Below are 26,682 nucleotides of genomic sequence, written 5' to 3'. Positions count from 1 at the left end.
TGTTTTGGGTCCTTTAGCAACACTTCTAAAGTGTTACAAATTGATTTTCCACTTGTGATTCATTGAAGAAACATTCCAAAATTGTGTCATGCCTTTATTATGAGTGGTGTTGGAACCCGAAAGAGTGCTTAAGGAGGTAGTGTGTGGTGGCTGTGTTATCTTGCGTTTGTATTTTGTGCTGCTGTCATTTGTTTTCGGTTGATGCTGTCACCGGTTTTCTGTTTGACAGTTTGTGGAAGCTGTTGGTGTGGTTTTTTCTTTTGTTTTTGGCCGCTGTTAGTGTGTATTTTGCGGTGTTTTGCTGTTCTGATTTTTATGTGCAGCTGCCTTTGGCATTTTGTATTCTGCCCTCTTGCCCTTTAGGCACTGCTTGTGCCGGGGTTGTTTAATAAAATATGCTGATTTCAAAACAAACAAAAAAAAAAAAACAAGAACAAATAGAACACCATTTATCCAATATAGTTCAATATGCTAAATTACCATATAGATAGGTTCACAGTTGAATGAGATTTTAACATTATTACATATTAATTAGGGACTTCAAAAATGAAGAAGCTTTTTCGAACATTTGATGTAGAACACAGTAGGGGAAAAGGCATTACATAAGAACAGTGTAATAGACAATAAGTGGATACAGAAGATTTTGCTTTCATGAACATTCAAGCAATATTCTCTATCAGAGAACTAGTTTCTCTTTCAACAGAATCATTAGAACTAGTGTAATCATCGCTCGACATTGTTCGGTCATAGTTGGTTCTTTGATCGTCTACAACCGTTTCATGCGGATAAAGCGTTGGCTTTGGAGGCATTTCAAGGCTTTCAATATCTCCTTCCAGCATCTCCACTACTTTGCTCATTGAGGGGCGATCATCTGGTTTCAATTGTATACACCAAAGTGCGACTATGATCATCTTCTTTACTATTTTCTTTTCCTCCTCTGTCACATCTTCTATTTCTATTTCTCCCTCTTGTCCGAATTGATCATAAATCCATAAAGGAAAGTAAAGTTGGCTTGAATGCTCCGCTTGGGCATTTAGGTTTTTCCTTTTACCTGCCATCTCCATCAAAAGCATCCCAAAGCTATAAACATCAGCCTTATAGGACACTCCCCCGATATTTTTATAGAACAACTCAGGAGCCATATATCCAATGGTACCTCTTGCCGCAGTCATTGTGACAATGCTATTCTCTACAGGATATAGCTTAGCCAATCCAAAGTCAGAGACTTTTGGAGTGAAGTTCTCGTCAAGAAGGATGTTGTGAGGCTTAATATCAAAATGCAAAATCTTCATTTCGCATCCATGGTGAAGATAAGCAATCCCACGAGCTACTCCTATTGCTATATCGTAAATTTTGTTGTAGCTTAAATTTATGCTCCCTTCTTTAGAGAAAATAAACTTATCGAGGGATCCATTAGGCATGAACTCATAAACAAGAGCACGTTTTGATCCCTCAGCGCAAAATCCAATTAATTGCACCACATTCAAATGATGTATCCTTCCAATGGTTGCTACTTCACTAATAAAGTCTCGCCCGTTACCTTTTGATTTACCCAACATCTTGATTGCCACACAAGGACCGCTACGTAGTTTTCCCTTATACACAGTGCCAAAGCCTCCTTCACCTAATTTGTCTTTGAAACCTCTAGCCATGTTCTTGATTTCTTTGTATGAATATCCAATAGGCATGAGATTGTTCTCTTGTTGTAGATATATTTCGATATAATCAAACATTGACAAATGCCTTTTCCTCCATTTGTATATCAACAAGGCAATAAATAATGTCATCCCAAACAGAAATCTAGCTGCAAAGAATGATGGTAAAACGTAGTGTCCTGTGCGTAATCCTATTTTATATTCTGTCAAACCTTCATATTTTTGGTTTGGCCCTTTTATTATTTCAAGTAATCCTGTAACGTATAATCACCAAGAAAAATAGATATATAGCAGCAAAAATTTAGGCAGATTTTGTTAAGTTTACTTGCCAACAAGCAGGTGACCTTTCAATTACTCAAAAATAAAATAAAATAAGGGAGATGATCTTCAAGTGAAAAATTGTATACATTTTTTAGAAAAAAATGAAAACGTTAAAAACTTGTTTTTAGCATCCTTAGTTAACATTTCATCTCATCTTCATCACAATTTTCTTACTTTCAAGAGTCTTACATATTTTATTAGCAAGTTAAAACAAACACATTTAAAAGATGAAAATAGATAACATTTTTACAGAATAAGAGATGGCACATTTGAATTTTTCAGCCTTTATATACTCCGATTTCAAGAGAAAATTAGAGTTGGTAATTTCTCCTAAAATAAACCTGGTGTTTTTTCTTTCCTATATTCTTGGAAAAAAATCATTCAAATAAAAAATATTTCTATATCAGAATAATTGAAGAACTCACCTATCCACGTAGCGATCGTAATATCTGCAATGAACAATTAACTCAAGTGAATAAAAGGGCGATGGATGATAAAATAATGATTTACTATATAACAATGGGAATGAGATAATGTACAAAGAAAGTTGTTCACAATTGATATAAAGTGAGTATCATAATTAGTCAGTCATCAAGTCCATGGATCACATAGACGACAAATCTTAACTTTGCAATGTACTACTATATCTTGTACTTGAAATAGTGTCTTGAAAATATAAGTTTTGATTTTTTATTAAGTAATAATTACACAATTTTTTATAAAAAAATACTTTACTTATTTTGGTTGCTTAACCAATGCCCTGACGACACTGTTTAACATTCTCCTTAAAAATATAAGTTGGATTTACCTATAATTGTCTTACTTTTAAGTTGCTTAACCAATGCCCTGATGACCCTGTCTAACATTCTCCTTAAAAATATAAGTTGGATTTACCTATAATTGTCTTACTTTTAAGTTTGACCTACTCTTTCTTTCTCAAAAGTTTGGTATGACGTGTTAGCCTACCTAAAAATATACACCCTCCGGTCACTAATATAAGCAAAAAAACTACATTTTAGGTTCATTCATTTAATGATGTATGTGGTCTATAATAAATACCATGTGCATCATTAAATGAATGAATCTAAAATGTAGATTTTTGCTTATAATAGTGACCGGAGAGTGTATTTTATATGGTGGTTCAAATTAGTAATCATAATGTTAAAATCCTACACCCTCCGGTCACTGTTATAAGCAAAAATCAACATTTTGGATTCATTCATTTAATGATGTATGTGGTCTATAATAAAGATCACATACATCATTAAATGAATGAACCTACAATATTGTTTTTTGCTTATAATAGTGACCGGAGGGTGTATTTTGATAGCTACATCATGTTATAAAAATCTATTTTGAACCTAAAAAAGAAAGTTTTAAAGTGAAAATAACACTTTTTATACTTTTAAGAAGTTGACAACACAAGTTCCAATTCAATACTTGATTCCTTAACCAGTTCCCTAAAGACACTGGTTAACATTTCCCAAAAAAAAAAAAACCATTCAATATGATATCATATCATCATAATTTTTTTATTAATTTATTTAAGAGAAAAATTTGTGCTACCTATACTCAACTAAATTGCGATATTTAAGAATTTACCATAAAAAACCACATTTCTAAATTTAGGTGATGTAGAATTCTTACCTTTAGCGTATAAACGGAGCTGATACCATATCCCTCGAACACCTAACAATGGAAGAAAATGTCACTTTCTTAAAATTTATTATGATATGATGATTAGGTCAAGAAAATACAAATTATTTTTATTTTTAAAAAAATACAAATTATTCTTATTTTCCTTTTAAAAAAATTATTCTTTTGTTTTATTGTCATTTCGACATATTGTGTGTAAATAATAATAATTTATTTTACATATTAAAAAGATATACTACTTTTTTTTATAGAAAAAATAACCTACCATATATATATATATACACACCCTTAAATTTTTTTAATTTCGTCAAAAAAGTAAGCTTTTTATTGATATTAAAAATATTCTGCAATAGTAAGAGGTCTAAAAGAAGCGATAATGTGGCTTGGTAATATGAGGTTTTCCACGGTATCTATCGAACTTGATTGCAAGAAAGTGGTTGACGGCATCTCTAGCAACTTCAGCATCAATTCCATGTTTGGCGCGATTCTCAATACTTGAAAAACTTCTCTTATGAATCATCAAAACTTAAGTTTCATTAGAAGACAAACAAATAATGTTGCCCACTTGTTAGCAAGTTTGTTTTTGTCAAAAAAAAAAAAATCTGCAATTAAATTTTTTAACTAAGGTGAAGGTAGACAAATTTAGAGTTAATAAATCAAAATAAAATTGACAAATATATTTTACCGCAAAAACGATCGCCCGGATCTCCTCCCCAGAAATTATGGCAGAAACGAAAGCATTGAAGTTTCTCAGTGGTAAAGTTGAAGGAACAGTTGTCTGGATCCCCACAAAGATTCTTACAAGGAAGATGAAACCATGAAATATCAAATCCATAGACTAATGCTTTGTGCATGATATCATAGGAAAGTACTTGATTTCTTTGCAAACCGGACCAAGAAGTTGGAGTAACCAATTTCACATGACAACCAACTTGAAAATCTTCAGCAATTAAATCACCAGCCATAGCATAAATATAATAGTTTTTGTTGAAATGAAAATTAACGCAGGAAGAAGTATTCACATACTTAGGATTGTTAGTCACTTGATGGCTGCAATTCAAGTAAACTATATGCTCAAAATCTCCTTTTTGGTATGGATCCTTGCAATCTTTGGCCTCATATTCGTAAGTATCACAAAAGTCCGATGGAGACAAGAAATAGCGAGGAAGCGAAGAGCAATTAGATTGTTGAACTCCGGGATCAACCAATCGGATTGTGAAATTGTGGTAGTTGATGGATTGAACATGATATTTTGCAGAGTATAAAGGTAAAATTGTTACATTATTTTCACATGATAGTTCGTACCTGCTGTCCCCGCAATGAATTGGATCATCTTTTAATCGAAATGGATAACTTATTTTTGAGAGTTTACCACACGATGAAGGGGGACAAGTATGCTCTTGCTCAGTACTAGCACTGCAGGTACCTTGCTGGAGTAGAAACGAAAATGGCAGCAACAGTACCAATATCACTCTCATCCACCACATAGGGCGAAACTGTTGATGGAGAAAGTATACGGTCAAATAAATTAAATTAAATGTTAGAAACTTGTGTTTCTATGTTCATATTTGGCGTGCGTATAATTAAGCTAAGTAACGACCTTGTGATCTTTATATATTAGTTTATCTTTAGTTCTTTACATTTAGGCTTTGTTTGCGAGTTTGGAGGGGAAGGGATGGGAAGGCTTGGGAAAAAAGGAATGAGCAAGTGGAAGAAATAGAGGAAAATGGGAGAAGAGGGCTTTGGGAGGTTAACTTTTCTTCATGATACAAAACCCTTCTCATTTGGAGGAACTAAAAAATTGTATTGGAGGAGGATTTTGGGGGGTTTTGGAGGGTTAATAAGAATTTTTCAAATTTAATCTATGTTGTTATAATATTTTTAAAATTAAAAATAAAGTAATCATATGCATTAATTTATCTTTCTCTAAAAAACTACTCTTTTAACAAATTTGAGAGATTTCTCTATTTTTCCTCCTATTTTGCACCCCTCAAAGTCTTTCCTTTCCTTCCCCTCCAAACTCCCAAACAAAGCCTTAGGAAATTTCTTTGATACCCTTGCCAATAAATTTATAAGGAAAAATTCATTCAAAATTTAAATTTATATTCTAGATAGTTTAATATAAAAAAAACATGGCATTTGTTTTTTGTCGTTTGAATTATGACTTTCAAATTTCAATTATAATTTATACAAAAATGGAAGGCAAGCGGCAACATGGTATTAAATTAATGGATGTTGGTGATGAATGTAAATACACGATAATTCGTACCACCAAACACAACCGATAATATGGATATCTTTTATGGTGTCTTGAGTTTGAATATTGTTGAGAAGTCAATGAAAACCACACTAATTAAATGCTTGATGTGTGGAGCAAATAATCAAGCAACCAATATCAACGTGGGAACAATTATAAACACAAGGAAAAGTAGAAAACAACGAGAGAAAGAAAGAGAGAACACACAAAATTTGTCTACCCAGTTCGGTCCAATACTGACCTAGTCTGGGGGAGAGAGCAGCTCTTCGTTCCACTATAATGATGAGTAACTTTACAAAAGAGATATCAATGGGTTACAAGAATAGGTCTCCCGCCTAATTCTACCCAAAGTCCCAATCTCTTCCCGTGACCAAGAGACTCAATCCTAAGAGTGTTTCCCAAGGTGAATCAACTCCAACCCTAGTGTTTGTTGCCAAGAGCAAACTCTATACAAACCCTTGTTTCAGCCCCCTCTATCTCTCTCAAGGTTTACTCTGATAAAAGGTCTATATTTATAGTAAAAGTATCCTAAAAAAACTGGAACAACTCTGGACCTGAAAATACATTTCCGTTTTATTTTATGCTGTCAAAATCGGCCACCGAATTTCTTCCTTCGGCCACCGAAAATTGTCGTAAGGAATGCTGAAAAAACTTGAGCAAAATCGGCCACCGAATTTGCTTCTTCGACCACCGAATTGGCACATCCAGAAACTCAAATTTGAGTCACTTTCACAACAAATATGTATCTTTCACTTTGTGTGTGCAATTATAATAGTGTTTGTCACTTCTTTAAACAAACAAAAATCAAACATACACGACAAAAACTACATGACATAGGATGACAATTCGACCCAAACCCAGTAGATACCCACAACGTGCAGATAAATACCTTGGGCTCAAATAATTATCCGCAAGTTTGAATGGGTACGTATACGAACACACTAATGCCCAGCCTACCCCGCAGCCCCATGTGTGGGTATACACACTTTTTAATAGGAATATTTTCCTTCTACATTTTTTTTAGAGAGAACATGAGCTAAGGAGTCACAAGTTTATGATTTTATTTTGTTTGAAATTTATAGTAATATGCACTTCTTTTCAAACAAACTTTTAATGTTTTTTATTTGGCAAAATACTATTATTACTTATAATATTTTATTGGGTCCCCCTAATATGATCCTTTTGGTTAAGGGTCCAGCCATGGACCTCTCCCATTTACCGGCTATAGCCTGTTCAATTTATTCAGCTTTTATTTATTTATTTATTTTCTGCTTCCTTCCTTCTTCTCCATATAGTCTATTGTAACACCCCGTTTTCCCAACATAAAAATTTCATATAAAATCAGAGTATTTAAATCATAAACGGAATGTCACATACTTCTTGAAAATCATAAAATAGATAATAATAATTATCTTTCAAGTTCATTCATCATAAAATCTGAAACTACGCAGCGGAAAATAGTTCAACATGATAAAAGTCTTGGCACGCAGGCCTTATCAGAAAATCTCATAAAATAGTTCAATACTTAATCATAAAAAGGTTCATAAAAGACACGTAAGGAATAGATATGAAAGCAAGCCCCATCCCGTTACGTATCATAGCACCTAGACACAAGTGAGGAGTCCACTCATGAACACCTCTAGTCTTTATTACCTGCAAGTTACCCATACGAAGGGCAACATTTTCAAGCAGAAGGGGTGAGATTTCACAGTCAATAAATTAAGCATGTAATTCATCAAAATGCATTTAACAACATAAACATCTCTATCATATCAATATTTATTAATTAGCATAATATCATTTCATAATTAACTACCATCATCAAATATCATATTCAGCTTAACACTTGACTCGACAACACGACTCAACTTGACAATGCAACTCTTAACAACTTAACAACTTAAACCATCGTGAAACTTCTTGATATGCAAATGCATGTGGTACCATTCAGCAACGTGTATGAGCATAATTGGCTCTTCAACAAGTGAGCATAAAGCTGCCAGGCTTAAAGCCCCCAACGTAGTTTGAGCATAAAGCTGCCGGGCTTAAAGCCCCCAACGTAGTTTGAGCATAAAGCTGCCGAGCCTAAAGCCCCCATCTTTAATGAGTATGCAATGGACTCAATCTTCCTACAACTTGGACAACAACGTGAACATCTTATACAATTCCATTAAAATGGACAACTTTTTAAATCATAACAACTTAGACCGACTCATGCAACTTCAAGACATTAACAGTCAACAGTAGTAAACATGCAACAAGTGCAGCATATAACAACTCTTATATAACACATCGTCATTTAATAACATCACTATATAATAATCTTCATTTATCACATCAATTTTACAATCATTGCATAATTCATAAATTGCACTCAATGATAAGTGTTAAATGCCTTATTACGCTTTATATATCTTACTCTATCCTTTTATGCAGGAATTAGCCTCAAGACACTGATCAAAGACTAAAAATCATGAAAAAGTACTATTTGGGCAGAAGCTGATCCAGGAGGCATGCAACTCGCACTCAAACTCGCAACTGCGAGTGCCAATGCGAGCAGCTCGCAACTGCGAGCTCCCTTACTCGCAGCTGCGAGTTAGGGCGGTTTGACCTCCTCATTTATGACGTGGCAACATCTCATTGGACTAGAAGAATCACTCGCATCTGCGAGTGATGCTGCTCGCATCTGCGAGCTCAAGCAGAACAGAGGCTATTAAATGCCCACTTGCTATTCCTTGAAAAATGATTATGTTGGGATCTTAGCTTGATATTTTCTTAGTTTCTCTCTTAGGTTTTAGCTTTAGATATTTTATAGAGAGAAGTAAGGTAGATCATATAGAGTGAGAGTGGTTTTGGAAGTTGGATTATTATTCCTTTGTTGAGACATCACAAGTGTAATGAATCCTTCCTTTTCAATCCATCCTTGCAAGGCTTCCATGATGATGTGTAGCTAAATACCCTTTGTTGGGATGAGAGGTACTTGATCCTTGCTAAACATGTAATCTTTTGATCTTGCAATATATGGTTCTAGCAATTTATATTCAATATTGTTGTTATTCTTGTGTTAATGCTTTCAATGAGATTCAAGATGCTTTGGACACAAACTCTTGAATCTAGAGCTAGAGTAGCAATATATCTTAGGTTAACTTACTTAACATCTTTGTTAATCTTGTGATAATCACCATAATCAAGAGTTAAATGCTTTCGGATACTTAATCAGGCTGGACACGGTCGATTAGGTTATTGGATCGACTTTGTTATCGTTTAAGGGATTTGGACACGAATGTTTAAACGATACCTTAGAGTTAATTATATCACTTTGGACACGAAGGATAGTTTAGAATTGATTGTGATAATGTTGTTTATAAAGCTAGAATTCGTATGGATCATTAGGTTACGTGTGACGCTTGGTTAAGGAACGCTACTCCTAACAAGTTTCAATCCTTATTTATCTCAACTTTTACTTTTTGCAAATTAGTTTAGCTAATCACATTTCAAACAAACAAGTACTCTTAATACTTTGAATGATAATTGATGTTAAACTGTAATTGATAACGCACTATTCCCTGTGGAGACGATACACAAATACTTATCTTGTTTGATGTTAAAAATCATTCCATCAAAATGGCGCCGTTGCCGGGGAATGATGTTTAGTTATCATAGATAGAACGATTGATTTATCATTTTAAGCATTCGTACATAATCCGTAAATAGTTTTCATTTCTTGATAGTTGTTTGTACTAACCCCTTGTTGATAAACAAAGAAAAGTTTCTTGTTAGTTGTTTCCGTTTTAGGATCATCACCTAGCCACAATCATGGTTGATCATGGTTATAGCAACTTCTATACTCCACCCGAGTATGAATCCTATCAACAATATCCTCAACATTCTTATGAAGATGAAAGATATTCGGTGATAGAAAATACTTTGAATATCTTCATGCAACAATCCATGATAAACATGCAAGATACCAACCAAAGATTGAAGACTTTATCACTTCAAATTGGGTTGATTCAAGCACAAATCATGGATAACCAAGCCAACAATCAATCCACTCTTAGAGAACAAGAAAATAATCCAAACATGTTTGAGAGTGTCGGAGAGATTGTTGAAGAAGTTGTTGTTCAAAATGAGGAAGTTACAACTGTTGATATTGAAGAAGTCATGGTGGTTGAGAAAAAGGAACGGTTACTAATCAAGGAAGATTTAATAGAAGCAAGAGGGAAGAAAGTGAACAAGGTAGAAATCGATCGGGTAATTGATGAAATTTGCACCTTGTTCAATAAACCAAAGCTAGGGAGGTCATGGACTCCAAATCATTTGTTCCTAAAGTTCATGGAATTCCTACCAAAACGTAGGGTTTCAAAAAATGATGTGCTATCCGTTTCATTTTGGCCACCCTAACGGAAAAGGCGTCGAGCTAACGACGTTAAACAAGCGCTTGTTGGGAGGCAACCCAATTTTGTAAGTCCATTTAGTGTTTTAATGCATAATTAGATATTAGAGTCATGTGCATGCATCAAAACATCCAAAAACAGAAGCCAAACAGAGAGCAAAAGTCTGAACCATAAGTACTCGCCACTGCGAGTAAAACAGCTCGCAACTGCGAGCAGGTGGATTTTGACTGCGTTGACTGCCAAAACGCTCGCATCTGCGAGTAGCTCTGCTCGCACCTACGAGTAGCTGCAGTTTTGGGCAGTTACGAAACCCAAGGCCACCAATTCTCTTTAACTCTCATTAATCACCCATTACCAACATTTTTATCTCATTTTCGATTTTGTGTCTCTCTCATTCAAAAATTCCAAAAATTTTCTCCCTTACTTTGTTGAACCAACGTGAAACACAATCCCTAAAGCTTCAAAGATTCATTCAAACCAAAGCAAGTCAAATCATTCTTTTTATTTTTTCTGCACTTGCATCTCAATTAATTCAGGTGTGTAACTCATTTTATTCACTGCTTTTAAGGTTTATGATTTAATTTCATTGATTGTTTGTGAAACTTTAGGGTAGATGACAGATTTCTGGTAGTAGATCTAAACTCATAATACTTGAGATGATTCTGAATCAGTTTGCCTTTGTAAAGTCAAGAGCACCAAACTTTTGAAATAACCCTAACTTGTGAAATTTGAAAATAAAAATGGGTTTTTGTGAAAATAAGAAAAATTTCGAATTACAAAGCAGAGGAATGTTTCAGTTCATCTCTAATCTTTACCAAGGTCGAAATAGCTGTGTCTAGGGTTAGGAAGCACTGAATTTTTAAAAACTTTTGAAAAGGGTTGCGTTTTGAAATTTTCTGGGCAACTCGCAGCTGCGAGTGAATCAACTCGCATCTGCGAGTATTCACTGAACTCGCAACTGCGAGTGGCACTGCTCGCAACTGCGAGTTAGAGCAGAACTTGCTGCATGTTTCTGTGATTTAACCTGCATTTGTTTTATATTGTTCCATACTGGTTTTAATTATATATTCTATGTTGTATGGCATTTTCCAGGTTTTTTTGCAGGCATGGCACCAAAAAGAATTAACACCGGTAAATGTAAGCAAGGCGAAACATCCGCAACTCAACCCCCACCCTAAAACCAATCCTTTGATAGGGAGAGATTTAGGTCCAGATACCACCAGAATAGGTACAATGCCTTGCTCAAACAGTCCTTGTAGACTGAAAGGGTATTTCAAATCAAACCGGATGGACCATATGGCAACTTTCACCAACTTTTCCTTGAGCAAGGGTGGACTAGGCTCCTAAACCCAATAACCAAAATCAACCAAGAATTGGTGAGAGAATTTTATGCTAACGCCCTTCCAGAGAATCCCCAAACCGACCCATTCACTTTTGAAACCTTTGTGAGAGGTCGGAAAATCAAGTTTGATCGTGATACCATAAACACTTTCCTAGGAAATCCTTTTGACCTAGATGTTGAGGCTGAGGATGGGATTGATGAATTTCATAAGAAGCAAAACTTGGGTCACTTTCTAGATGATGCCACCCATGAGGAAATAAAGAGGTACATAATGTTAGAGGGGGAAAGTTATGACAAAAGTGATGCGGGGAGAGAACATATTGCCCAATACAAGCTCATGAAACCATCGACTAAACTTATCTTTCGGTTCATTCTCCACAATGTCAAACCTAATAGCCATATGACCGATTGCACCATTGATGTATGCCCACTAATTTATTACATTCTCAAAGGCATCAAGGTGGACATAGCCCGAACCATTGCTTGGCAACTAAAGCTGGTTGTGCTTCAAGGCCGTGGTGAGCCAAAAACCCGCCTCTCCTTTCCTGGTTTAATCATGGGTCTGATCAAAGACACCCACATGCGGATGCCCTCTGATTTTCATGAAGAGATCAAAAACCCCATCAATGATACCTTCATTACCCGTTACATTATGGGTGAATCTAAGAAGGATAAGGGTAAGGGTAAGCAAGCTTCATCTTCTAGGGCACCTCCCTCACACTCCGAGCAACCCTCTGCTGATTTTGACTTTGCCAGCTATGCTCAGTGGCAACATCAGAGCAACATGCACACTTGGAAGATGCTGGAAGCCACCAACCGAGCAAATATGTACTTCCAGCAGTCTCAGTATCTGATGCAGCAGCAGTCCGGGTACCCTCCAGAGATCATGGACTAGTTTATGACCCCTCCAGCTTTTCAGAGTTATGTGAATTGGCCTGAGGGCATGCCAGGTCCCTATGGAGGGGGTAGTTTCTTTACAGGTCAGGAGGATGCAAACATGGAGGAGGATGTTGGTGGTGATGGCAATGAGCAGGATGATCCAGAGTTGGTCCACAGTGCTACTTCAACCCCTCATGGGTCAGATGATGATGATATGCAGTCTTGAGGAGGAAGAAAAGACTTGAAAGCTAGTCCTTTTTGATTGATTTTATTATCAAGCTTTCAGTCAATTCTTGCTGTCTTCCTTATCTGCTTTTTGCTTTCTCTTTTGCTACTTTGTGAACAATATTTTTGTTTTGGTTATTTCATTTTAGCACATTGACTCATGCTTTGTTTTATCAATATTTTGTTTAAGTATTTTGGATATTGATGTATGGTAACTTTTGTTTCGTGTTAATTATTATTATGATGTTCGTATTTATATTAGTTTTGTTTTATTTTATTTTGTTGTAAAATAATGTGTTAGCATTTTTCAAGTACTTCATTTGGTTTTAATTTAAAAATTGTGGAAGTTTCTTGCGTATCACTCTTGCTTAATTTTCAACTCTCAGATGATTGATAATGATTCATAGTTGTGATTAAAGCGCAAAGCCAAGGTACAAGTTTCCAGTTTTTCTAGGTTTTTACTCGAATATGGAACGAGTACTTTGTGCAAATTTCATTCCATTTAGTTCTTCGCAATAATTTATTTATTTGTGAACCACTTAGTTCTAGCTCAAAAGTGAGGAAACCTCAAGTGTTTGTACATGTGCAAGGAGACCGGAATTCATTGTTTAACTCAATTGTGTTATTTTAAATCCAATAATTGTTTTAAATTGTGTGAAGGCATGGAAGTGATCAAGGCACATTTTTGTTAATGAGTGAAACATACTTGACCACAAATAGCCTACCTTGTGAGAAGAGCGAGTACTTGCTAACCCACTTGAGCCAAATAAATCGGAGTCATCAATTATGAACTGTCAATTCATAAGCACAATGCTTGATGTAGTTGCCTTTAAATTTTTCAAAATTCAGTTCATCTTTGACGCACTTTAGGACTCTGATATGTTTTTAATTGTTGAACCCTAAAATTTCATTGTTTAATTGTCCCTTTTGCCTTAGAGTAAGGGAACATTCAATTAGGGTGTATTTTGATTCAAGTTGGGGAGAGTAGGTAGATGTTAATCTTATGTCAAGTATAATGGTGTAATTTCATCTTTGATCAAGACAACATGGTGTTGTAAATACAAAAAGAAAAGAAAAAAAAATGTGTACATGAAAAGAAAAAGAGAAAAAGAAAGAAAAATCCAAAAATAGAATAAGTTGTCAAGATCAAAGTGCTTCATGTTTAAGCACCAAGGGTTGGTAATGATTGGTAGGAAAGATTGTGGAATTTAATGGTTGATACAAGGAATGTTCCTCTTTGTTAGGCTTTTTGATTTCAATTGCCCCACATATGACATTTCTTTAGTAGCCAAGCCAAGTTATAACCCTCAAAGACCTTTTGATCCATGTTTTTATGCCTTTTAAAATGATATTTGGATGGACACATAACTTGATTGGAATGTTAACTTGATTGCCGGATGTGTGTTCATAACCCTCATTTATATGTTTTCAATTGTTTATCTACTTTCAAAGAAGTGTGTTAGGTGTGGTTCGTAAATAAATGCATTATTTTTTTGAAATATTTGACATGAACTTTGTACTTAGGACTCATCTCATGTTAGTAGTAGAATTTTAGATTAGTTGGAAACTTAGACTTGCCCGCGCATTCACTTTCAAATCACTCATCTGAAATAATTTTCAAAAGCCTTTTGTACTTGTGTCTTGTCCTGTTAATTTGTTTGATTTTCAATCTTTTGTTTGAGGACAAACAAAGAGTTAAGTTGGGGAGGGTTTGATAAGTGCCAAGAAGTGTTAATTTCATGTTATATTTCATGCACTTTTTGTTACTTGTTTTACAAGTTATTGAAGGAAAAGCCGAGAAATAAGTGTTAAATGCCTTATTACGCATTATATATCTTACTCTATCCTTTTATGCAGGAATTAGCCTCAAGACACTGATCAAAGACTAAAAATCATGAAAAAGTACTATTTGGGCAGAAGCTGATCCAGGAGGCATGCAACTCGCACTCAAACTCGCAACTGCGAGTGCCAATGCGAGCAGCTCGCAACTGCGAGCTCCCTTACTCGCAGCTGCGAGTTAGGGCGGTTTGACCTCCTCATTTATGACGTGGCAACATCTCATTGGACTAGAAGAATCACTCGCATCTGCGAGTGATGCTGCTCGCATCTGCGAGCTCAAGCAGAACAGATGCTATTAAATGCCCACTTGCTATTCCTTGAAAAATGATTATGTTGGGATCTTAGCTTGATATTTTCTTAGTTTCTCTCTTAGGTTTTAGCTTTAGATATTTTATAGAGAGAAGTAAGGTAGATCATATAGAGTGAGAGTGGTTTTGGAAGTTGGATTATTATTCCTTTGTTGAGACATCACAAGTGTAATGAATCCTTCCTTTTCAATCCATCCTTGCAAGGCATGATGATGTGTAGCTAAATACCCTTTGTTGGGATGAGAGGTACTTGATCCTTGCTAAACATGTAATCTTTTGATCTTGCAATATATGGTTCTAGCAATTTATATTCAATATTGTTGTTATTCTTGTGTTAATGCTTTCAATGAGATTCAAGATGCTTTGGACACAAACTCTTGAATCTAGAGCTAGAGTAGCAATATATCTTAGGTTAACTTACTTGACATCTTTGTTAATCTTGTGATAATCACCATAATCAAGAGTTAAATGCTTTCGGATACTTAATCAGGCTGGACACGGTCGATTAGGTTATTTGATCGACTTTGTTATCGTTTAAGGGATTTGGACACGAATGTTTAAACGATACCTTAGAGTTAATTATATCACTTTGGACACGAAGGATAATTTAGAATTGATTGTGATAATGTTGTTTATAAAGCTTGAATTCGTATGGATCATTAGGTTACGTGTGACGCTTGGTTAAGGAACGCTATTCCTAACAAGTTTCAATCCTTATTTATCTCAACTTTTACTTTTTGCAAATTAGTTTAGCTAATCACGTTTCAAACAAACAAGTACTCTTAATACTTTGAATGATAATTGATGTTAAACTGTAATTGATAACGCACTATTCCCTGTGGAGACGATACACAAATACTTATCTTGTTTGATGTTAAAAACAACATCATCACTCAATCAAATAATTCATCATTTACACATCTTAAAATGACTTGACAAATACACATCTTTAAATAGCATCATCGTCAAATATTTCATCTTTATATAGCACATCTTTAAATCACACATCTTCAAATAGCACAGCTTTATATAACACATCAAATAATTCATTCAACACACATCATCAAATAATTCATATTTACTCCTCAATTAATATCTAATCAATTCAATTCATCATCTAAAACTTGTTATTTCAAACACTTAAAATAATTTTCAATATAACTATCATGCCTGTAAAAATATTACTATTGTTATAAATATTAATAGTGGATGTCCAAATAGCAAACTGGTTAATGGGCCATTCCACTAGGTTATTGGGCTTAGTTCATATGCTACTCTATTTCCCTATAAATAGAGCTCATTGTAACATTCATAAACACATCAGTGAATAAGAATACTTCTCCTTATTCTCTCTTCTTCTCCTTCTCTCTACTTCTGTCTCTATTTACTTATATTCATAACACGTTATCAGCACGCTCTAATCAACTAAGAAGGTACATAACTCTTCTTAATCTATTATAGTATATTGTAATTTTGTATCGATGATTATAGGCTATTGTTGTAATTCCATCAATTTGGAATCAATGCCTTATAGATACACTTTATCGTTATTATGCAAATTATATACTGTTTGTTTATTTTTTAATTAAAAAATTCAAGCATCCCTGAAGGATTGCATAAAAGATTGATCATATCTATAATATAGTTCCTGAAGAACTATATTCAAAAAGAAACGCATCCCTAAAGGATTGCTTAAAAACTCAAACTGTTTTCCAATGAATTCCTGATGAATTCAAAGGTGCTGCATCCCTGAAGGATTGCTTAAAAACTCAAATTGTTATCCAATAAATTCCTGATGAATTCAAAGATGTTGCATCCCTGAAGGATTGCTTAAAAAACACAATTTTTACTGAATTCCAGATGAATTCAACAAAGATACGTCCCTGAAGGATTGTACAATTGAATTAATTAGAGTTATTATATTTTTGATCAAGATTTAATTTATTATATAGTTTCGGAAGAACTCACAAAGAATCAATAAGTATTTTAATATCCCTGAAGGATTGCAAAAGTAGCACAATTTTCATTATTTTTATCGTAAAATTGCTCTGTTTTAGTATGATCATCTTTAGTGTATATTTTAATCACTTGATGAATAATATATCTTAATGTGCAAGAGTAGTAACTATTTTTTTTCTTTAATGTGAATTTTATTGTATTTTAATATTGTAATCATTAGTATTTTAATATTCACGAATAATTACCATATTAAAATGTTATGTCATTATGGTTGCATTAAATCATTATTATCTGAATTGTTTTATGTTACTGTGATTATTTATTCGATACTCTTTTTTGAAGAATTCAAAAGTGTTAATCTCTAAAGGATTGCTTAGAGAATTGATTTCATTGTTTAAATATATTGTATAGTTCTTGAAGAACTTAAAAACTCGGTTTTATTTTCTATGAATTCCTGAAGAATTCGGTAATGATACATCCTAGAAGGATCCTACAATTAACTGATTGGATTGGTTATATAGTTCTTGAAGAACTTAAAAACCAAATTTTATATGAATTTCACAAGAATTCAAAAGTCTAGAGTTTATTCTCTATGAGTTTCAGAAAAACTCAAAAGTCTCAAATTCTGTTTAAATCAGTTGGCTAATTCCTGAAAATTTAAAAAGGCAATTTTTATTCTCAATGAATTCTTGAAAAATTCAATATTGATACCTCCTTTTAAGGATTACTTGAAGAATAATTTTCAAAGATCATTGGTTATGAACATCTGTGATATAGTTATTGAAGAACTAAAATAAACATATTATTGAAAGCATCCCTGAAGGACTACTTAAGGAATGAATTATCTCAATCATTGTTCATGAAGATTTGTGGCATAGTTCCTGAAGAATTAATGCTTTAATAAACACCCTTATGGGTCGTAAAAAACGGTGATTTTTCTTGATCGCCGTTTATGTAAATTTGATGTTGAGTTCTTGAAGAACTACACATTTAAATCATAACATAACACAAATTTATAAGATCTATTTTATCATAAAAAAATGGAGGAAAATATGAGACAATAGATGTTTTTATACCACTCGAACATGCTCCTGAAGTAGCAAAATGAGTGAATATCTTGAAGAATATTTTTGAAAGGTTACTCACATTTGTAATTGAATAATGAGTGGTTCTTGATCAAAATAGTGAAAAGTCACATTGAACGTCATTCCCAGAAGTGAATGGTTCATACTATAACTAATATCATGGTTATGGTAATTGATTTAGTAAAGATTAGTATTGATATGATACATGCCAAGGTAATACAATTCCTTTAGTATGAACTTAGATTAGATAGAAAATTACTATTTGATCAAAGATTTTCTTGATACGATCATATTTTTATTATATGGATTGAATCCGACAAGATTGTTTTCTTATTGCATGATCAAAGTTTGGTTATGATTTTCTTCTTTCTTATTGCATAAGTGTAACGCCCTCCTTTTTATTTAATTATTTTTATTAAGTTAGAGTTTATTTATGTGATTTATTTAAATATGTTATATGTTGGTATTTACTAGTATAATATATTTGTTAAATTGGTGTAGAGATATATTTAATTTAGAAATAAAATAAGATTCGAAAATAAAATAAATATATGAGGTGTTAGTATTTTATTATGTGGCATTATTCTATTATTTATTAGAATATGAGAATTGTTAGTGTAAGTAGAATTGGAGGTTAGAATAGAAAGAAGAATAAGTTATTGGGCCTAAATAGGTTTAGGAAGAGTATTTGGTATTATAAATAAGGAAGCTTAGGTTAGAAAGAGTTTTACATTAAACCGCTTTTTGGAAAGGAGGAGAACAAGAGAGAAGAGAAGAAAGAGGAGAACTCAAAGAGAGAGAACCCTAGGAACGAAGAACGCTGCTTTTGATTTCAGAAAAACAATCTAAGGTAAGGGTGAGGCTATCTTTCACTAATATTGAGTTTGTAAATCATTAGGTTGCATCTGCTTTAGAATGAGTTTGTGAGATTATGAGGAATTAGGATTAGTATAAATTCAATTGCTGAGATCAAAATATCAAATTAGGCTATTTACTCGGTTATTAAGATCCGAAGAATTGAAATATTGTTCCGTAAGAAGTATGTACGTAAAAGCCTAAGTATATTTTGTCAAGAAAGCCTAGGTATATGGTTACACTATTGAGATGTTTGTCTATTTTTTTTTGAGGTAGATTTTGTTTATATATTTGATACTTTGTGAAATTTGATTTAAGCTTTTGACAAATAGAGCTCCCTTGTTGTTGCTTCATTTTCCACAGACATGTGATTTCATGCAATTTTCTGTCCATAATCATATATATGTTTCGATTGATTGCCTTGATGTTTTATATGTGAATCATGAATTGAATTCTTTACATTAGTTTTAATTTGATCATTGTATGTGATTCTGGATTTCCACCTTCAACGTATGCCATGCCATATACATAAATATTAAATTCGGCAACTTTTATTTATTTATAAAATATTAAATTGAAGTTTATATCATTTAACTATACCTATGTGGCAAATGTTATAACCAATATTTGATTATATTTTAGATGATGAATTATTTGATGATGATGTGTTATTAAATGATGTAATTGATGTGATATTTGACATTGTGTAATCGATGAGTTATTTAACAAAGTGTAATTGATGAATTATTTGACTATGTGTGATTTAAAGATGTTCTATATAAAGATGTGTTATTTGAAGATGCGTGCTTTTAAAGATGTGTTATGTACAGAAGAGTTATTTGAAGATATTTGATTTAAAGATGTGTTATATAAAGATGTGTGATTTAAGGATGTGTTATATTATGATGTTGATATGCTATGAATTAATATGTGTTGCATAAGTTGCTGTCGACCTTATTTAAGATGTAAAAGTCGGTCTAAGTTGTTATGATTTAAGAAGTTGTCCATTTTAATGGAATTGTATAAGATGTTCACGTTGTTATCCAAGTTGCATTTAGAGTTGTGTTGTTGCATAGTCAGCGATGGGGGCTTAATGCCTGACAGGTCCTTTATGACCTTAGCGATGGGGGCTTAATGCCCGACAGGCTCTTGATGACCTTAGCGATGGGGGCTTAATGCCCGACAGGTCCAAATATGACCTTAGCGAAGGGGGCTTAATGCCCTGGTGGTACCACATGCATATTGAAGTTGTTGAAGTTGTCTAAGTTGTTGTCGAAGTGGTCTAAGTTGTTGTTGAAGTTGTTGTTGCATTGTAGAGTCGTCATAACTTATATTTAATGATGATTTGATAAGTGATGTTCGATGATGATGTTTTGATTATGATTTAATGATGATGTTTGTTTAAGAAGTTGATTATGAACTTAATTATGAAGTTGTTTTCGATAAATGATATGCTTTGATAATGATACTTATGTGAATTACATGATGATGCTTATGATTATATTTGGTGTTAGACGTTGATGTTTGTGATTAATATATGTGTTGATGTTTGTAATTAATATTTGATGATGTATGCTGATGTTTATGATTAGTAACTGATGTTATATGATGATATATGATGATATGATTAAGGTGATATAAGATGAAGTATATGACTAATGTAGGAGATTAATGATGCTAGTTAATGAAGTTTAAAGTTGTTAAATGTAATTTATGATTTATGAGCTTAATATTATTGTTTGAGAAATCTCACCCCTTCTGCTTGAAAATGTTGCTCTTCGTATGGGTAACTTGCAGGTAATCAAGATTAACTGCGGTTGTGGGTGACTATCTCTCACTGTGTCCTTAGGTGCTCTGATACGTAACGGGATGGGGATTTTAATACTATTTTCTGTTCCTTTACGTATTGCTTTTGAAGTTTAAGAATTATTATTGAACTAAGATTTATGAGACTTTTATGATGAGGCCTGCGTGCCGAGACTATTACTATTGTTAAACTAAATCCGCTGCGAAGTTTTTAAATATTATGTTGATGAATTTTTGAAGGATAAATTATTATCTATTTTGTTAAGATTTTATGAATAAAGAGATGTAGCATTCCGTTTAAGTGAATTACTCTGATAATTTATTATGAAATTTTTATGTTGGGAAAACGGGGTGTTACAATAAGACTTCTAGATGGCTTGAATTACAAGGTAAGCACAAATTCTTCTCTACATAATTCTTGAAAATATCTTCTATGAATTAACGTTATCTTATTTACTTCTAAATTCTTCAAGATTATTATCTCATAAACATTACATGTTAGATATATATATTTTCTTATGAAATACATTTATTTGATCTTGATCTCACATGTAATTTACATTATGGAGATGTCAAACTTGAAAAAGATATTTTATTGACAATTTGTGTTGCCTAAATATTACCTTGAAAGAAAAGCTTTATGATTTATAAACTTTTACTTCTTCGAGAAATTTCGTGTTTAGTTTATTTTATAATTGATAAAATGATGGCTATGCAAAAGATAAATCAAGGTTTTAAGAATATTCCTTATATAATTTTATTTGGGTAGAATTTTGTTGTTGTTTATTATTATTGTTTCAAATTGATAAAAAACAAATGAAGCGAATATTATTGTAAACCAGAAGTTTACAAATCATCTTTCAAATGGTAATTCTTAAAAATATATAACAATTCCAGAAGGATTGCTCAAAATTGTTTTTCTTGATTATTTGTGATATAATTCCCGAAGAGTTACAAGATTACTCGAAGCTCCTGAAGAGCTAATGTATCGTTACATAAAGTAACAAAGTTACACATTGAGATTGCATTCTAATATGATTTTATTGAGTTATAAAATATCCATCCAAATGGATATCATATTGAAAAATATATGTTAAATATCTCTATTACGAGATATACTCTGGTGAAAATAAGCGTAATGGAAAAGTGATGTTGTCTATGATTTGTAATACGCTTATATTAGTGCAATGGAAGCACATATTATGTAAACCAAGAAGTTTACATACTATATTAAATTTGTCGTTGGCAAGACCGGTTGGGTTATCCCGGATCTATTATGATGCAAAATAGATAAATTTTAATGGATTTGTATTGAAGATCCAGTAGATTCTTCAATCAAATAACTTTTGTGTCTTAAAAAATTGGTGATATTTGTAAATCGATATATCGAAAGTGTTGATGAACTAAATGACATGTATGACTATTGTCAATTCACAACCAGAAGTTTGTGAGATTATTTTGTCAACAAATTTGATAAAGAGTTTATTTTCTGAACTTTTCAGAAAAAAAAATATGATAAGTATCATTTGTCAATTGAAATTGATATTGAACAATTGCTAGCATATGCTCATGAAAAAAATGGACTTGAAGATCCATTCTTTAGACGTCTAAAGTTAATTGTATGTTTGATACTTATGAAACCATACATTATAAACTCTATTTTGGGAATCAACAATCCTTTATGTTGATATATTGATTTGCATCAAGCCAACTTATTACTATATGTAAGTCCTCCCTCTAATTCATCATTGGTTTTAGGTTAACAATCTAATATTTCTCATCTTAGTAAATTTTTGGATGTGTTGTGTATATCACAATTGCTCCAATATAATATACTAGGATAAATCTTGAAAGAATATTGGGAAATTTTTTTTGATATGAATCTCCATCTATCATAAGTTTTATTAAGTCAACTTGTTTACAACCCAGTAGGTTGATTATCGATTGATGGATTAGTTTTCCCAATATTAGGGGGAGATGATAAGCAGCTAAAAAAAAATGTGAACCTGAAGTTCAAATAATTATTTGAAAGGAAATATTATTGTCTCATCATGATCCTCAAGATATAACTCATTTGCAACATTAAACAAATTGAATATCAGCTGCTAATGCTCCAAACGAAATAGATATCCCTGTAGGATATTCTAATATTGCAAATGAGTCTCAACTGTGCCTGAAGCATGGTAGACCAATCGGTTCCAAATATATAGAAAAAAAACCTCGAATAAGAAAAGGAGCTTAAAGGAAAGATAACCCAAACGAGGATATAAAAACTCTAAAAGAGTGTTCTGACATAATTGATATTTCAGTTCCAGATGAAACTGATCAGGTACCTGAAATTCCCAAAAATAAAGAGATCTCAGTAAATTATGTCACTATTGAAATCCAATGGAACCGACATGAAGTCAACGTTGACGATATTTTTGCATATAATATAGCGCTAAATATGATGAATGATAACGAGGATCATGAACCTAGGTCTATTAAAGATTGTAGACAAAGCGAGAATTGGCCAAAATGGAAAGATGCAATTGAAGCAGAATTAAACTCGCTCAACAAGAGAAAAGTCTTTGGACCTGTCGTCCGAACACCTAAAGGAGTGAAACCAGTTGGGTATAAATGGGTGTTTGTGCGAAAACGTAACGAGAATGGTGAAATTGCAAGATATAAAGCAAGACTCGTTGCTCAAGGATTTTCGCAAAGACCTGGGATTGACTTTAATGAGACATATTCACCTGTAGTTGATGCAACTACTTTTAGATATTTAATTAGTCTTATAGCTCATGAAGGGCTAAATTTGCACATGATGGATGTGGTCACTGCCTACTTGTATGGCTCACTTGATAGTGACATCTACATGAAGATCCCTGAAGGATTTAACTTGCCTGATGCAAATAGTTCAGGATCTAGGGAAGACTACTCCATAAAATTAAATAAGTCTCTCTATGGGCTAAAACAATCTGGACGCATGTGGTATAATCGCCTCAGTGAATATTTGCTAAAGGAGGGATACAAAAATGACTCTGTTTGTCCATGTATTTTTATGAAAAGATCTGAAAATGAATTTGCTATAATTGCTGTCTATGTTGATGACATAAACATTATTGGGACTCCCGAAGAGCTTCCAAAAGCCATAGATTGCCTGAAGAAAGAATTCGAAATGAAAGACTTGGGAAAGACAAAGTTTTGTCTCGGATTACAAATCGAACATTTAAATAATGGAATTTTTGTGCATCAAGAAACTTACATAGCAAAAGTGTTAAAACGTTTCTACATGGACAAATCTCATCCATTGCCGACTCCAATGGTTGTTAGATCACTAGATGTGGAGAAAGATCCTTTTAGACCTCGAGAAGATGGTGAAGAACTACTTGGTCCTGAAGTACCATATCTTAGTGCAATAGGAGCACTAATGTACCTTGCTAATTATACGCTTCCAGATATATCATTTTCTGTCAACCTATTATCAAGATACAGTTCTTCACCTACACAAAGACATTGGAATGGGGTCAAGCATGTATTTTGTTACCTTCGAGGTACAATGGATATGGGATTGTTTTATCGCAAAGTACCCAAATTAGAATTAATTGGTTATGCAGATGCATGTTATTTGTCAGATCCTCATCATGGTAGATCATAAACAAATTACTTGTTTAGAAGTGGAGATACAACCATTTCATGGAGATCTGTAAAGTAGACCATAACAACAACATCATCAAATCCTGCAGAACTTTTAGCATTTCATGAGGCAAGTAGAGAATGTGTTTGATTAAGGTCATTGATTTAACATATACAAAATAATTGTGGTTTATCTTTTGGAAGAATGGATGCAACAATCATTTATGAAGATAATACATCATGTATTGCTCAGTTGAAAGAAGGATACATTAAAGGATACCGAACAAAACATATTTCTCCCAAATTCTTTTTCACCCGTGATCTTCAGAAGAATGGTGATATCAGCATTCAACAAGTTTATTCGTGTGATAATCTTGCAGATGTTTTTACAAAGTCACTCCCAAGTAAAGTTTTTGAGAAACTTGTATTATGAATTGGTCTTCTCCGTCTAAGAGATATTTGTCTTCATGAGGGGGAGAAATAAATTTGTTCTGCACTCTTTTTTCCTTCACCAAGGTTTTGTCCCATTGGGTTTTCCTGGTAAGGTTTTTAACGAGGCAGTTCACACTCAAAAGGATATTGTACTCTTTTTCCTTCACTATAATTTTTTTTCCCACTGGGTTTTATTTTAGTAAGGTTTTAATGAGGCATATCCTCAATGGACATCCAAGGGGGAGTGTTATAAATATTAATAGTGGATGTCCAAATAGCAAACTGGTTAATGGACCATTCCACTAGGTTATTGGGCTTAGTTCATATGCTACTCTATTTCCCTATAAATAGAGCTCATTGTAACATTCATAAACACATCAGTGAATAAGAATACTTCTCCTTATTCTCTCTTCTTCTCCTTCTCTCTACTTCCGTCTCTATTTACTTATATTCATAACAACTATGAAATTTTAATATATATTCCTTCAGCCAAAATAGTAGCTAATATTCGGTGCTCATATATATCACATAATCCTTTTCAAGTAGATACCCAGTTTATAACCTTAATAACAAAGCATTATATTGTCAGACACTTCGGGCTTATACATATAAATTTCGATGGTGACTAGTATCCTAATCCTTATACATATACCCCTTGGCCTAGCTTATGCCTATAGCTATGTCCTCATACCTTAGAATAACATATTTCGGTTCAAAAGTTTAAACATGATATCTAGTATCACAATTCTAGTCCAAAAATATATACATATGAGTAAAGCCATTGAATACCACTAATCAAATACAATATCCAGTAAATAACAAAGATCACGTAAATCGGAACAATTCATAAAGGTCACGTAATTCATATATATATTCTCATTGAAGTCTCTAGTTCAAATGAATATGAATAAAACAAATGATAGCTACATAATGTTTTTCGAATTAAAAATTGAATTCTGTTATTGAAAACAACGAAGGCTCACGCAGACAAATTGATGTGCTAAAACCGATCACAAGCTCTTACTGATCCATATTCAAAATTAAAGCATATAATCATAAAGGATGGACAGGCACACAAAATTCAAGTATAACTATTAAAATATCAAAATATAATTATAGCAGCACCAAAGAACACAATTTAATCATAGATTCATCAAGGAATAAGAAAATAACGAAAATTAACAACCCTTCACTACCCACATGAGTACACAAACCTTATGATGAATAAAACTCTTCCCTTACAAACTCATCCTAAAGCATGTTAGATGCAATCTAATGATTCACAGACCTAATATTAGTGAAAGATAGTCTCACCCTTACCTTAGATTGTTTTTCTGAAATCAAAAGCAGCGCTCTTCGTTACTAGGGTTCTCTCTCTCTGAGTTCTCCTCTTTCTCCAAAAAGCGGTTTAACGTAAAAAAAACTCTTTCTAACCTAAGCTTCCTTATTTATAATACTAATTACTCTTCCTAAATCTATTTAGGCCCAATAACTTATTCTTCTTTCTATTCTAACCTCCAATTCTACTTACACTAATAATTCTCATATTCTAATAAATAATAGAATAATGCCACATAATAAAATACTAACACCTCATATATACAAATAAATCATATAAATAAATTCTAACTTAATAAAAATAATTAAATAAAAGGAGGGCGTTACATCTACCATCTCGATGAAATCTCAGGTCCAACTGGTACTACTTTTCTAGTTTTGATAAACATTTTTTTTTGTTTAATAACTATTAATTAAACAATATAAACTCTTAATTAATTATGTGTATTCGAGATGAGGAAGTATGTCTAAAACTCTATGGCTTACACATTTATGCTCCGTGGAAATTGGCGAAGCTTTGGGGTTATATCAGGCAATGAAGTGGATTAATGAGCTACAATTAACAAATATTGATTTTGAAGTGGACTAGAAGAAAGTCGTTGATTATTATGCAAGGAATAGAGGTGATATTACCGAATTTGGTGTCATTATGGATGATTGTATCCATTTGTGTCAATTCTTTAATAAACTCTAGTGTCGAGTTTATTAGG

The 26,682-nt window shown here is 33.1% G+C and overlaps 1 protein-coding gene and 1 long non-coding RNA gene across 2 annotated transcripts; both read right to left on the bottom strand.

Moving 5' to 3' along the window:
- Positions 1-448: 448 nt before the first annotated feature.
- Positions 449-5,213, bottom strand: LOC146952952 (rust resistance kinase Lr10-like). Its single transcript, XM_085707199.1, has 4 exons — positions 4,318-5,213; positions 3,624-3,665; positions 2,402-2,425; positions 449-1,909 (listed from the first exon to the last, which is right to left on the bottom strand). Exons 1-4 carry the CDS (start codon positions 5,117-5,119, stop codon positions 660-662), a joined length of 2,118 nt encoding a protein of 705 aa, XP_085563325.1. The 5' UTR covers positions 5,120-5,213; the 3' UTR covers positions 449-659.
- A 17,615-nt stretch (positions 5,214-22,828) lies between these two features.
- On the bottom strand, positions 22,829-25,088 carry LOC146952951 (uncharacterized). The gene is made up of 2 exons (XR_015026395.1): positions 23,832-25,088; positions 22,829-22,917 (listed from the first exon to the last, which is right to left on the bottom strand). It is a non-coding gene; the product is annotated as an uncharacterized LOC146952951 (long non-coding RNA).
- Positions 25,089-26,682: the final 1,594 nt, after the last annotated feature.

The sequence above is a fragment of the Medicago sativa genome, chromosome 1 (genome assembly GCF_051527215.1).
Source record: "Medicago sativa cultivar Bolivia chromosome 1, Bolivia_mono, whole genome shotgun sequence".
Lineage (NCBI taxonomy): Eukaryota > Viridiplantae > Streptophyta > Magnoliopsida > Fabales > Fabaceae > Medicago > Medicago sativa.
Note: the sequence above shows the minus strand (reverse complement) of the source record. Positions and strands in the feature narration are given on the sequence as shown.